Source organism: Eurypyga helias, unplaced genomic scaffold (assembly GCF_000690775.1).
Source record: "Eurypyga helias isolate BGI_N326 unplaced genomic scaffold, ASM69077v1 scaffold35720, whole genome shotgun sequence".
Lineage (NCBI taxonomy): Eukaryota > Metazoa > Chordata > Aves > Eurypygiformes > Eurypygidae > Eurypyga > Eurypyga helias.
In genome coordinates, this window is record NW_010225626.1 from 12,550 (window position 1) to 25,211 (window position 12,662).

Here is a 12,662-nt window from a genome sequence, read left to right on the forward strand (position 1 = left end):
CCCCCCCCCCCTCGGCCGCCTCCAGCACCACTTCCCTGCCAACCCCTCACCGTGCGCGAGGTGCCAGGGCCCCTCTGATACGAGATTAACCACCACCACCCCCCCTCAAAGAGATAAAACTAAGAATCAAGAACGAGGTGCCGAAAAGGGAGGAGGAGTCCCTGCGTGCACGAGGCTGGGCCTCGGATGTGTGATACCCGTCTGGAACACGACGCACATGCTCCTCCAAGGCACGGACACGCTCCAGAGCCGGCCTTCCCCTCGTTCGGCACGTCTGTCCGTGCAAGTCAAGGGCGCGGGTCTCCTTCCCAGGGCAGGGGGCGGTTATTCAAGGGGCCTGCTCCTCAGGACTCTGCCGCTGCTCAGTTCGGCTCAGCAGGGACAGGCCGTGCTGCTACTGTCTGGTGTCACATCTGCTGCTGAAAAGGTGTTTTATGATGCCTGGGTTTGCCAAGGTGGAGATGTCCCCCAGGTCTTGGTCGTTTTGGGCAATTTTCCTTAATATCCGCCTGGTGATCTTTCCTGTAAGGACAGCCATGAAAGGAAAGCCCGAGTGAGGATCTCTCCAGCAGCCTCAGGGGATGGGGAGCGCTCAGATCGGTGGCATCCTGCTTGCCCTGAGGTTGCTCCCCCGGAACAAGCGGTTTAGGGCTGATTCCCTTCCCCTGGCAGGAGCTGCCCCCTCCTCCCCAGCACGGCCAGGGCCCTTACCTGAGCGCGTCTTGGGCAGGCTGGGGGCGTACTGGATGTAATCGGGCGTTGCTATCGGTCCGATTTTTTCTCTGACTGAAAAGAAATAGAAGATTTTCCCTATAGGTACCAGGAGAGGCCACAGGCATCCTCTCCAGGCAGGATGGCCAAGTGCAGGCACACAGATCCCAGCTCCTGGGGAACCTGGCAGGGCTGTGCTTAGGGCTGCTGCACCCGAGCCTCCGGGCCGTGGGAGGGGGCAGCAAGACCCGCAATGCCTACGGGGCTATAAGCACATCTTCCCAAAGGGAAGGGCACTCCTTCTTCCCCTCCGTAACAGCCACACCAATCACTGTGACCCGCTCTACCAAAATGGGACCGATTCATGGTCCGTTTCGTGTATGAAATGCCGCAGTCCGTTGTGGCAAGGGAAGAGCTGCCTCGAGACCAGAGCACCAACACCCAGAGCAACCCAGCGACCCTCAGCGCAAGAGAGGATCTGCCCGGGGCGAGCCGCCGGAGCCGTGCCCACAGAGGAGGGCACTGTGCAAACAAAAGCCTGCTGGGTACCCAGTGCTGCTCCTGGCTGCCAAGAGGTAGAAGTGGCATCACATGAGCAGCCAAAGGCCGGCAGAACTAATTTTAGTCTTCGCCAGCCGTGCTCTCTGATCGGAGGGGGCACCTTGTCGCAGTTGTCCACGCTGCATTCCCCAGACTACACGCACCCAAGCCCTTAACCCCTCCAGCACCGTCCTCCTCCCACTGCATAACCTCCCAAACATTTGGCCCTTGCTACCTTGTTTCTTCAGCTCATCCATCAGGTTCTTGGTGAACTCGTGGCCATCTCTCAGGGTCACGAAGCAGTAGAGGCACTCGCCTTTCAGGGGGTGTGGGTGGCTGACCACTGCAGCCTCCGAGACAGCAGTGTGCTCCAGCAAGGCTGACTCCACCTCCGCAGTGCTCAGCAAGTGGCCTGGAAACAAGGAGAGTCAGTGCTTTACTGACCCACGTGGGGCTGGGGTCCTGCAGCCTCCCAGCAGCTGGAGGGAAGAGGTCTGCAGGGGCAGAAGGCCCTGAACTATAGGTCTGAGAGCATCAATTTCATCTGCTGTTTCATTTGCTTGAGAAAAGACAGCAGTTGGAGAGAGAGGCTCATGTCAGCGTGCAGGGGCTGGGCTGTCCCCAAGGCTGCCAGCTGTCAGTCACCTGCAGAGCAAGGCCACCTCCCCTGGCTGTTCTCCCTCCCGCCTTTAGGTTGCTTTACAGATCACAAACTGTCCACAGCCACGGGACTGAACAAAGCACAGGCTGAGGAGGAGCTAGACTTGGTAAGAGAAGACCTGCCCACACGGTCAGCGGGAAGGTGGATCTGCAGAGCCCAGGAATCAGCCCCGTGCTCCAGCTCATCGCTGTGGGGAGACGAAGTAGCGCTCCACACCTCGGGGCAAGGACACACCTTACTCCTGTACCCCTCTGCTCCTGTGCCTGCGCTCCAACCTTCCACCTGGGACTGCTGTCAGAAAACCAGGGGAAGGGGGTCAAGCGCTTGGTGGAGGAGCAAGTGCTGCCGGTCGGAGGAAGGGACCTGGCGTGATCCAGGGAGGAGTACAGCCACATCTCACAGCCAGCAGTAGGTGCCCGTAGGCTACAGCCTCCAGGAAAGGAAGGAGCTGTTAATGGAAAATGATGGGCTGAGAAGCAGCTGAATCTCCAAAACTCAGGCAAGAGAGGTGTCTCCAGCTCTGCAGACACAGCTCTGAGCAGCCTCAGCCGGCATCGAGGTTAGCCCTACATGGAGCAGCAGGTTGGATTAGGGACCACGTGCTCCTGCCCAGTCTCTGATTCCTTGTGGCCCTAAATCCTTCAGCACAGAAGCACCTTGGCTGGCTAAGAACCTTCTCCGAGAGGTCACAGAAGGCTCCTTCCCTCCACTGCGCTGTCTCCAGGGGAAATGATGCAGAAAGTCATCAAGTCACACACTCATGTGTCTCGGAAATAATCCTGACTCAGCAACTAGATCCACTTTGAGGGCAGGTTGCTGGGCAGAGTCACAGATGCAGAACCATCCCCCACAAAGCAAGGTGGCTTTTTAAACTAGAGACAAAAACGGATGCAGAAAAGTGCCCCGTAAAGCAAGGTGTCTCTCTCATGTAGCGAGAGAAAGCACTTCGGTCCCCGCTGAAGGCAAAACTCGTTCTTACCAGAAACATTCAACATGTCATCAATTCGCCCCGTGATCCAGTAATAACCATCTTTATCTCTCCTGCAACCTAAAAATAGCCAGAAATGACAGTGTGAGGAAGCAGTGCCAGCCCTCGGAGCAACCAATAAAGGATTTCGAGGCCAGGACACGGCAAGATTTAAATTGCTGTCCCCAGGGCTCTGCGGCCGCATGCTCCCGGCCAGCCTTACCGTCGCCTGTCACATAGTACCCAGGGAACTTCTTGAAGTACGTGGTTTCAAATTGCTGGTGGTTTCCATACAGCGAGCGCATTATTCCTGGCCAGGGCTGCTTAAATACCTGATGGTGGAAAACACAGAGTCAGTGACAGCACAAACCAACAGCCCAGGCTGTGCAGCACGGTGACGGAGATGCTGGAGAGCGCCGTAAGCGACGGCACCCGGACGCGTGCTGCCCAGCGTGGATCTACTGGGAAAGTCTCACCAGGCTTGGCGGGGGAAGGAGCTTGGCTGAAAGGCTGTTCCTGTGCTCCCGCCTTGCCCCACGCGTGCGAGTGCATTTAGGGATCAGGTGAATGGCTTGTTTACAGCATGAAGCTCCCAGAGAGTTACAGCAGTGCGGGGAGTTCCTGACACCCAAGGGGGTCCCTTCTCTGGGCCCAGAGTAAACGGAGACACGTGTATGGTACCAGCAAGGTCCCGGAGCTCATGGGGAACACAAAGGGGAGGGTGGGAAGATCAGCCCTTCTTTACCAGGTAGCCTTCTGCTTCTCCTTCCAGCTCTTCTCCCGACTCATTCAAGATGGCAGGGACCACGCCGAAGAAGGGGAACGTCTGCCAAGGGGACCAGAGAACAGTGAGACATCGAGGTGAGCCCACACCACGTGAACCAGAGGGAGTGAGAGGCAGAGCAAGGGCAGCTTTGGAGAAGCTGTGGCACATGGGGCCTGTCAGCCTGGGATTTTGGGTGGTGACCACCTCCCTGCATGCCCCACTGTCCCACAACCACCCTGGCAGGCTGGTGACCAGCAGGCCATGGCCCAGACGGTGCCAGCTGCCCCTGCAGTGCCTTGCTGCAGCCCCCCAGGAGCTCTCCCTGCCCCTGGGAGAACAGGAATACTCACAGCAGAGCCTGGCTTCATGGGGGTGGCAGCAGGAAGGGGCGTCAGCATGTGGCCACCCTGTGAAGAGGCAAAAACGAGTGAGTTTGGGCCATGACAGCCCATCCCACAGCTGTTTGCATCAGCTCTGGTTACATCATATCCTAGTCAGGGGCAGTTGTGGAGACTGGGCCTTGGGAAGGATACGGCAGGGGACAGGGAGCCTGTGTTTGGGCCAAAAGCTTTGGAGCTGCTGGGGGAAAAAAAGAGGAGAGGAGCAGGGTCCAGAGCAGACCTTGGTAGGGACCCTTTGGAGAGGAATGTGTCCCCTTGGATCCTGTTTGAGGTCCAGGAAAAGGAGAGGGGAACCACCAATGCTTGGCCACATCAGAGTCTCCTGGGCAACCAAAACCAGTCTGCACAGAACCAGAGAAACACTACCCAAGCCTGCAAAGACAGCCTGCAGGGAGCACAAGGACGAGAGGGGCCCCAGGGACACCCAAGCAGGGGACTCACCGTCTCTGTCTGCCAGAACGTGTCCACAATGGAACACCTCTCTTCTCCCACCACGCGATAATACCACAGCCAGGCTTCAGGGTTGATGGGCTCACCCACACTCCCCAGCACCTTCAGAGACTTCCTGCTGTGCCTGCAGAGAGGAGGGGGCTGGCAGGGGCTCAGCACATCATGGAGAGCATGCAGAGATTGCAGGAACCCTGAGACTGCCCAAAGTGTACTTGGGGCTTCCAGGCATGGTTCAGGCCCTTCTCAGCCCTCTTCCGTCGGGAAAGAAAGGAGACCTCTGGGATTTTGGTGTCTCCCACTCAGCTCTGCTGTTTCCCTTCCTGGGGCCAAGGAGCAGCACACAGAGGGGCTCTCTGCCCAGCACACCTCTGAGCTTTGGGTCAGGAGCAGGAGAACATGCAATCCCTGAGCTGCAGCTTAGGGTGAAAGAGGAGGACCTGCTCAGCCACAATGAAGTTAGTGCTGGGAGTGCAGAAACGTGGCCTGCATCTTGCTGTGTAGAAGGCAGAAGGTTTGTTCAGAAAATACACTGAGGAAGCTGCTGTTCAGAGAAGAAGCTGGGGCCCCTGGTTCCCCATCGGGAGCCTCTGGCTGTGCCCCTGGGGACTGGCACTCACTTTCTGACGGGCTCCTCCCCATGCTTCATGAGCAGCCGGATGGCCGTGGGTGCTGTGTAGAACTTGGTCACCTTGTACTTGTCAACAATGCTCCACATTCGCCCAACGTCCGGGTAGGTGGGGACACCTTCAAACTGAGCAGGAGACAGGGCAGTGACGTGGCCGCTCCTTACTACTACCGACCTGCAGCACATGCCCAAGCAGGAGGAGCAGAGAGCAACAGGGAACAGCAGCTGGACCCTGGCATGTTCTTATGGCCCCACACAGTGAGACCAGCCCACTGCAGGGACCTCTCTCACTGCTTCCTTAGGATGGATTTCCCATCACCCCACCCCAGGTGTCCTGGCACATCCCCCCTGAAACACCCTAGTAGCATGGACTGGTGGCTACCAGTGACACAGTGCCACCAGCCCGAGTGTCCCTGCCCACATGGCAAAGGGTGAGAGGTCTGAACAGTGACAGAGCCACAACCAGAAGCACCAAGAACCCCAGCACAGATTTCCCTAGTGTGACAGTGATTTTCCTGCTTGCATTGCCCCAGAGAGCCTTGGGCACAGGCCTCTGGCTCCCTGATCTGCACACAAGTCACAGCTGTACACAGCCAAGGGAGATACAGGGACAGGAATTAATGCAGGTTGTCAAACCAGCATCAACATGGAAACTTCACTCCCTGCCCCTGACCCAGCTTTCACATTACCCCACAGCAGCCCTGGCTCCCCTGGCACACAAGGCTTGTACTTCTAAGGGAAAGAAACAGGGAAGCATTTAAAAAATCAACCACCCAAAAGCCACGCAGAGACTAGCCCCCCTGTCAGCCACCCACGTCCTCCCTGCGGACCACCACCCGTCCTCGTGCAGCCCAGGGCACTGCACGCAGCGAGAAGCACGCCCATCACACAGCGACGACGGGACGCAGCTCAGTGCCACCATCCCCACTTTCCTGGGGCGAAAGCACCCAGCTGCCACCCAACACTTACTAACACACTAGTTGCCCCGTTTGCCAAGGGTCCGTAAGCGAGGTAGGAATGGCCCGTTATCCATCCAATGTCGGCTGTGCACCAGTAGACATCCTCAGGTTGGTAATCAAACACGTATTTGAACGAGGTGGCAGCAAAAAGCATGTATCCACCCACCGTATGCAGCACACCCTGCGAGGAGAAGGCACACAACTCTCAGGGCACGCTCCCCTCAGGGCCCTCACCATTCCGGGCCACGCTGAGCATCACCAGTGCGCTGAGCAGGCATGACCAGCACAGTCCCTTTCCCACAGCCTCCGCGGCGTCGGTTCTTCCTGGGGCTTCCCGCTGCGAGCCTCCCCAGCTCCCACGGCAGAGGTGGTTCAGCCCAGCCCCGTGGGTGGGAGCTGGGAAGCATACCTTGGGTTTCCCAGTTGAGCCGCTCGTGTAGAGGATGAAGAGTTCGTCCTCCGAGTCGCACCACTCGGGCTCGCATTCCGCGCTGGCGCCGCTCATCAGCTCGTGCCACCACATGTCCACGGCTGGGTTCCAGGGGGTCTAGGGAAAGCAGGGCATTAGAAATGGGCCCACCCAAAAGCCAGAGAAGGGGGTGATGAGGGGTGCAGCCCCAACCTCACCCCCCTCTTGGGCCGTCGAGGCAGATGTTCACAGCACAGCTTCTACCCCGGAGCCGTTTGCTGCAAACCATGCACCAGCACTGCAGCTCCTGCTCCAGAAGCTCCTCTTCTCAGCCCACGGCCATGAGAAGAAACCTTTAAACATGGCTGGGCTGCAAGACCTGAAGCAGATTGTCCAAACCATGGATAAAGCTGATAGATCCCTCACAGCAGCAGCCAGGAGAGGGCCTACAGCAGCAGCTGCTCCGTGCTGACAGCCGACAGGCTCCCCCTGCCTTCCCTGGCTGCACGAGCCAGCCGCACTCCCATGGCCATACACCCACCAGTCCCACACACCCTCTGGGGACCCCGACGGCCGCATGGCCTGAGACAAACAGGAACATGTTGGGCTCCCACTGCTTGGCTTTGCAGACCCAAAAAATCTGTTATCTAGATCGTAAGTGAAGTACCCTGACAAGAAGCGAGTGCTCCAACTGGCATCACCCAAGGAGCTGCCCACGGATGCCGCCCATGGACGCCAGCACTGTGAGAGCTGCCAGCACTGTGGCTGACGGGCAGAGGTGACCCCGGGCGCTGGGCTGGCAGCACACTTCAGCGCAAGGCCCAACTCCACCTGACCTTCTCGCCTTTCCTCAGGGGAGCCCGGGGGCAGCTGAGCAGGTGACAGTCCCCAGCCTCAGCACAGACCTCCACACCCCTGCAAGGGCATCCACACCAGCCCAGAGCCTCGCAGCTCCCAGCTGGGGCACATCTCCCCACAGAGTTGGGGTGCAGCCGCAGGGTCACACAGTGACCCTCTGCAGCCCTAAAGACATTCACGTGCCATCTGGGGGCACCGGGACCCCACGGCCCAGCGCACAGCTCCTGCACATGCCAGGATGGCACCGCATTCACCCCGCAGCCGTGGGGAGCTCTGGCCAAGCGGCGAGTGGTACCTATCGCTAACATGCAACTGCTGGCACCCTGGTTAGGAAGGCACGTGTGGCCGTGCAGATGGAGCGGTTAGGAAGGTGGAGCGCCAGAGGGGGAAGCAGAGGGGAGGTGCCATGAGGAGGAAGGCAGTGCTGTGCGTAAATACCTTGGGATGGAGTCTCTGTGAGCCCTCAGTCTTTTTTTCCTGTTAAAAATCCACAAAGAGGGTGTGAAAGACAAGAAATGGAGGATCCACACCAGGCTTGGCAGGCAGGGAGCTGGAAGCCCACAGGCCCGGATGCTGGAGAAACCATCCTGGCAGGCTGGAGAGCACTTGGATCCAGGGCCAGGCCAGGAGATGCCTCTGGGCAGAGGCCTGCCCATTCCCATCACCTTCCTGGGTACCTGCTGCCCCCTCAGCAGGTCGCAGAGGCCACGTCTGCACCCAGCTGGCGGGGTACAACAGCCCGGAGCTGGCATACAGCCCACGGACCGTCCGAGCGCGTTACACAACCAACAGCATGGTAAGAACACTGTCTTAATGACGTGTCTGAACAAGTAGAGCAGCAAGAGCCGAAGGGTAAGAGACCCCTCCAGCCTCCTCCCAGGATGTTCTGCACCACCAGTGACCAGCACAGGGACAGGCTTCCCTGCAACTGCCCAACCAGAGAAACTGCCCAAGCCTGGGAAGCCAATGGAACACAGCCAAGCTGGCAAACACCAGGCAACACCACAATAAAATTAACACTGCCAAAGATGGAAAGTTAACTCAAAGATACAGAATCTGCCAGACTTCTTGCTCTAGGGATGTGCACAGACCACCCCTTCTTGAAGCAGAGCCCAAAGCTCACGTGTGCTCCCCAAATACAACCCATTTCTGAGTGAGCAGCAGCCTGGGGATAACTCAACACAAACAGGGACAAAAGACACCGTTGCACAATGGAGCCATTTGGTAGCTGAACACAACCTGCCTTGTAAGCAGATGAAGGCAGCAGGTAGTTGCTGGGCGCTGCAGGACTGCACACCAGCCTCAGGAGCTCAGCCATGGCTCCACAACACCTCCTCCTCCTTCCACCCCCGTCTTGCCACATGGCTCTGTCCCACATCCTTTCATCTGGTTTCAGTTGCAAGGGAAAGCCCCAGCCCCGACAGCTGACAGTTACTTCGCCAACGACAGAGACTGCGTTATTCTCAGCATGACTGTTGGCATGTGGAAGGCTGTGTTGAGCCCACGCCACGAGAACAGACCTCCTGGTTTTCCTCTCCTGCTTCCACCATCACAACTACAGTGCAGGACGGCATTGGTCTTCGCACAAGAGGAGATAGATACAGGGTCAGGAAGGAAAAGTCCTTCCCCGGGCCGAGGTAAACAGGGATCTTGCCCTTGTCCTAGTGGCTTTGGAAGATGTAACCTGCTGTGCTCAGGGGTCCTGCAGGCTGGCAGCTAGTGATGGTGTTACAGAAAGCAGCAGGGAGAGGATCTCAGTAAGGCAAAGGAACCTTTTCCAGACCACTCACAATGCAACAACAGCAAGGAGGGGAGAAAACGGGAACAGGAGTCGGAGCAGGAGCATCCAGGGAAGCACTGCAGTGGTTTTGCACCAGTTGACTTGCTGGGCTCAGGCCCACAGCAATAGAATCTCACTTCTGCCCCGCTGCCCCGGGCAGTACATACCTGTATGTCCTGGCACAGCCTTTTGAGAGGGGGAGACTTGCTGCATGTCCCGTCCACCGCTATCTCTTCCCTCCCCAGGTGCTTCACCACGATGCACTTTTTCAAAGGGGAGCCCCTGTGGAAGGCAGGAGCTGTCAGTGTGGCTGTGCAGGCAGGGCAGGGGCCCTGAGCCGCTCCTGTGGAGCTGGAGCATATGGCACTGTGCAAACTCCAGGCACACCGTGAATTGCTGGGGGACACCAGCCACAGGAAAAGAGCTCGGAAAACAGGAAAGGCCTGGGCACAGCTTACTGGGGACTGATCAGGTGCGATTCCTCCAGAGGAAGTGGGGACCCCAGAAGCATCTCTCACAGGTCACTGCTGCGGATATCTCCTTACAAATCCCAAATTTGCCTGCCTGTGACGTGGTCTCAAGACAAGTCAAACAAGACTCTCACAGCACCCAGGAGATACTAAGTGGCTGCTCCCATCCCTAGGCTGATTCAGGAGGAGGAAACGTTTCCAAAGACAGATTATACATCAAGGAAAAGGGTGCACATTTGTTCCCTCATAAGGGCTAACAACAGCCTACCTATAACACAAACAGGGTGATCTTATCTCCCTTCAGCCCTGTCAGAGTACCACCACAGTCTCCATCAGTTAATTCCCAACTTCAGGATCACTTCTGTCCTCCCAGGTACCCAGTTTTACAGAAATACAAACTTATGTTTTCAAGTTTGAGAGTTTTAAATGCTTTTAAAGAGTCTGAATTTCTAACACGCAGACTATCTGCCCTGAATTTTCATGTCTGATCTAACTTAAAAGACCATGTTTAGTCTCACACAAGCTACACAGAAAATGTGCATCTGTAAGCTCAACGGTCATTTCACCATGATTATTTCCCTTTCTGTAAAATCTGATGGTAGATTTGTCTCTCTATGGTTTACAGTATCTCAGTGAAGATGCTTAAAAAAAATAAAGCGGCTTCACCATGTACATGTGCTCAGGCAGGCCTGTGCACATTGCTGCATGTCAACTGGAGTGCCTCTTCCTGTTTACACAGCCATTTCCTAAACTTGAACCATTTCTGGTTTACAGACTTTGGAGCAAGACTTAAGCCTCGTTTTGATGTGCCCCATGGCATTATGTCCAGCTTTTCTCAACTGGTATGGCAGTGCATTATTCCCTCCCACTACACGAGCTGCTGCTGCAGAACTGGGAGCTCTGCCATGGGCTGCACCGATGGTGGATCAGTGCCTCCAGCAAATGGTCCCATCCAATATGTGGGCCTTCAGGTCAGAACAGACAAGAGGAAAGTTAAAGAAAGTATTTTTAAGACGAGGGAGTCAAAGCATGTGTTACTTCTGAAAGGTTCATGAGTGTAGTGCAGCTCGTGTGTGACCCGCTGCAGCTGCCCACCTATGAAAGCTTCCACATTTCCCTTCGCGCAGGAGCAGATTCCGGCGGCGATGCCCTTCTTACCAGGGAATCCAAACTTACTTGTCTTTGCATTTCTGGACGGCTTCATCTGCAATCTGCTTCAAGTGGACCAGCTTGTCCCCTCGGTAAAACGCATCTGCAAAACGGTAAGGAAAACACTAGGGCAGCTTTGCAGCCAACGCAGCCTGGGACAGCCCGAAGCAACAAGGAGTTTCAGGAGGGCAGAGCAGAGCACATGGAGTGAGGGAAAGCAGACAGGCAACTGATAAGAAAGGTTTCCTAATACACCCTTTTAGCCTAGAGAAAAGATGCCAAGAGAAATGGTGAAATTCCTTCCCTGGGAGAGGTTCCAATTTGACCCAAGAAGTCTCTTGGGAATATTCTGCAGGGAATAATCCAACGCATCCAGAACACGGATTGCAAAGTTTAGTGGGTCCTCTCTGCACCAAGGGCCTATTAATAAACACACTGGTTTTTGCACTATTGGAAAAAAACTGTTGGGGAAAAGCAGTGGGCTGCCATGCAAACCCTAACCTCTCTTGATCCCTTGCTTTACAAGGCAACAGTTGCAACAGAAATTTCCTTGAAACTGGGAAGGGGGTAATTCTCCTATTAGGACTGCCTCCTAAATGATACATCTTGCAAACATCTGGCTGATTTTGAAGAGCAACATGGATGAGAAGCATTTGGAAACATGTTATTAGCAGCTGGTGACACCGTGCTTTACAGGACAAAGTGGGCGGGCTGCTCAGATGCTTCACTCTGCGTTCAAAGTGGGAAACAGTACTCGAGCACGGCTACAAGCGGCGCACCCGCCTTGCGGCAGCTCAGCTGAAACACTGCCCCTTCCTCTTTCAACTGCATTTGGCTTTTAAAATAAAAACCTTCCAGCCAGGCGACAGTAATGGCTCAGGAGCACAGAAGCATGGTTTACCTGCCGTGATGAGGAGAGAACAACCGCAGTCGAGAATCCGCTCACAGAGAGAGTCTGCCGAGAAACCTGCAAACTGACAGATCACACAACCGAGTCGGTAAGGACACAAAAAAACCCAGACCCAAAAACCCAGCAGGAACTGTGCAGATCCCACGGTAAACAATACCACCAGGCACTGATGGAGAGAGCTAGAGGAGCTCATCCCACTGTTAAGAACAAAAAGGGCCAGGAAACAGCACCTCCATTTAGTTTCCATCCATCTCATGGACAGCACCCACCTCTCCAGCTCCTCTCCCTCACTCTCCAGAAAACAAGAGCTACTGCTGCCCAACAGCTCAGAACCAAAAGCAACACAAAGGGCTTGTTCCTACCACAATGGAGTGCAGAGCTCCAATCCTGGCACAGGCGAGCATGGCTACAACCAGCTCCAGGATCATCGGCATGTAGATGGAAATTCGGTCTCCTTTTTTTATGCCTGTGGAGGGAAAATAGAAATGTAGAATGAATGTTTCAAACGTAGAATGAACACAACCCATGTCAAAAGAACAAGATAGAGAAGGAAATGAATGCTTTTAAAGTGAACACTTATATACACACAATAAAACTTCAGCTGGAGTTAGAGCTGTACCAGCCTTGGGTTTTGCCTTTCAAGCCCCATGGCTCTCGTAAGATGACCTCAATGAACACTCCGTGTTCTCTGATACAGCCCTTGAAGGTGGCAGAAATTTAACCACTGACCACTGCTTCTTGAAAGCCCCAGACAAGGAAGTTTTGAGCACAGATTTCTTCCTTGTACAGCTAACATGACCATCATTGATTAACTTTCACAGACAGAGCCAGAGATGAATCTCTGAAAGTTTGCTGCAGACCAAATCTGCATCCACCCTGCTTTACAACTGTGGAAGCAGAGAAGTGAAGCATTTTGCACAGAATTAGTCAACAGATTGGCAACCAGACAAAAAATGAACCCAATCTCCAGAGCCCTTCCCAGTATCCAACGCTACTATTGCTTCAG

General features: G+C 55.4%; 1 protein-coding gene across 1 annotated transcript in view; it reads right to left on the reverse strand.

Annotated features, from left to right (window-relative positions):
- Positions 1-394: 394 nt before the first annotated feature.
- Positions 395-12,662, reverse strand: part of ACSS2 (acyl-CoA synthetase short-chain family member 2) — a 29,175-nt gene continuing 16,907 nt past the window's right edge. Inside the window, exons 3-18 of the mRNA XM_010150154.1 lie at positions 12,019-12,122; positions 11,648-11,720; positions 10,774-10,849; positions 9,295-9,409; positions 7,786-7,824; positions 6,490-6,627; positions 6,091-6,261; positions 5,114-5,247; positions 4,488-4,620; positions 3,996-4,052; positions 3,625-3,705; positions 3,103-3,211; positions 2,892-2,960; positions 1,487-1,663; positions 712-786; positions 395-522 (exon numbers count right to left, since the gene is read on the reverse strand). Coding sequence (XP_010148456.1) covers positions 395-522; positions 712-786; positions 1,487-1,663; positions 2,892-2,960; positions 3,103-3,211; positions 3,625-3,705; positions 3,996-4,052; positions 4,488-4,620; positions 5,114-5,247; positions 6,091-6,261; positions 6,490-6,627; positions 7,786-7,824; positions 9,295-9,409; positions 10,774-10,849; positions 11,648-11,720; positions 12,019-12,122 — 1,679 coding nt within the window. The remainder of the gene's footprint in view (positions 523-711; positions 787-1,486; positions 1,664-2,891; positions 2,961-3,102; positions 3,212-3,624; positions 3,706-3,995; positions 4,053-4,487; positions 4,621-5,113; positions 5,248-6,090; positions 6,262-6,489; positions 6,628-7,785; positions 7,825-9,294; positions 9,410-10,773; positions 10,850-11,647; positions 11,721-12,018; positions 12,123-12,662) is intronic.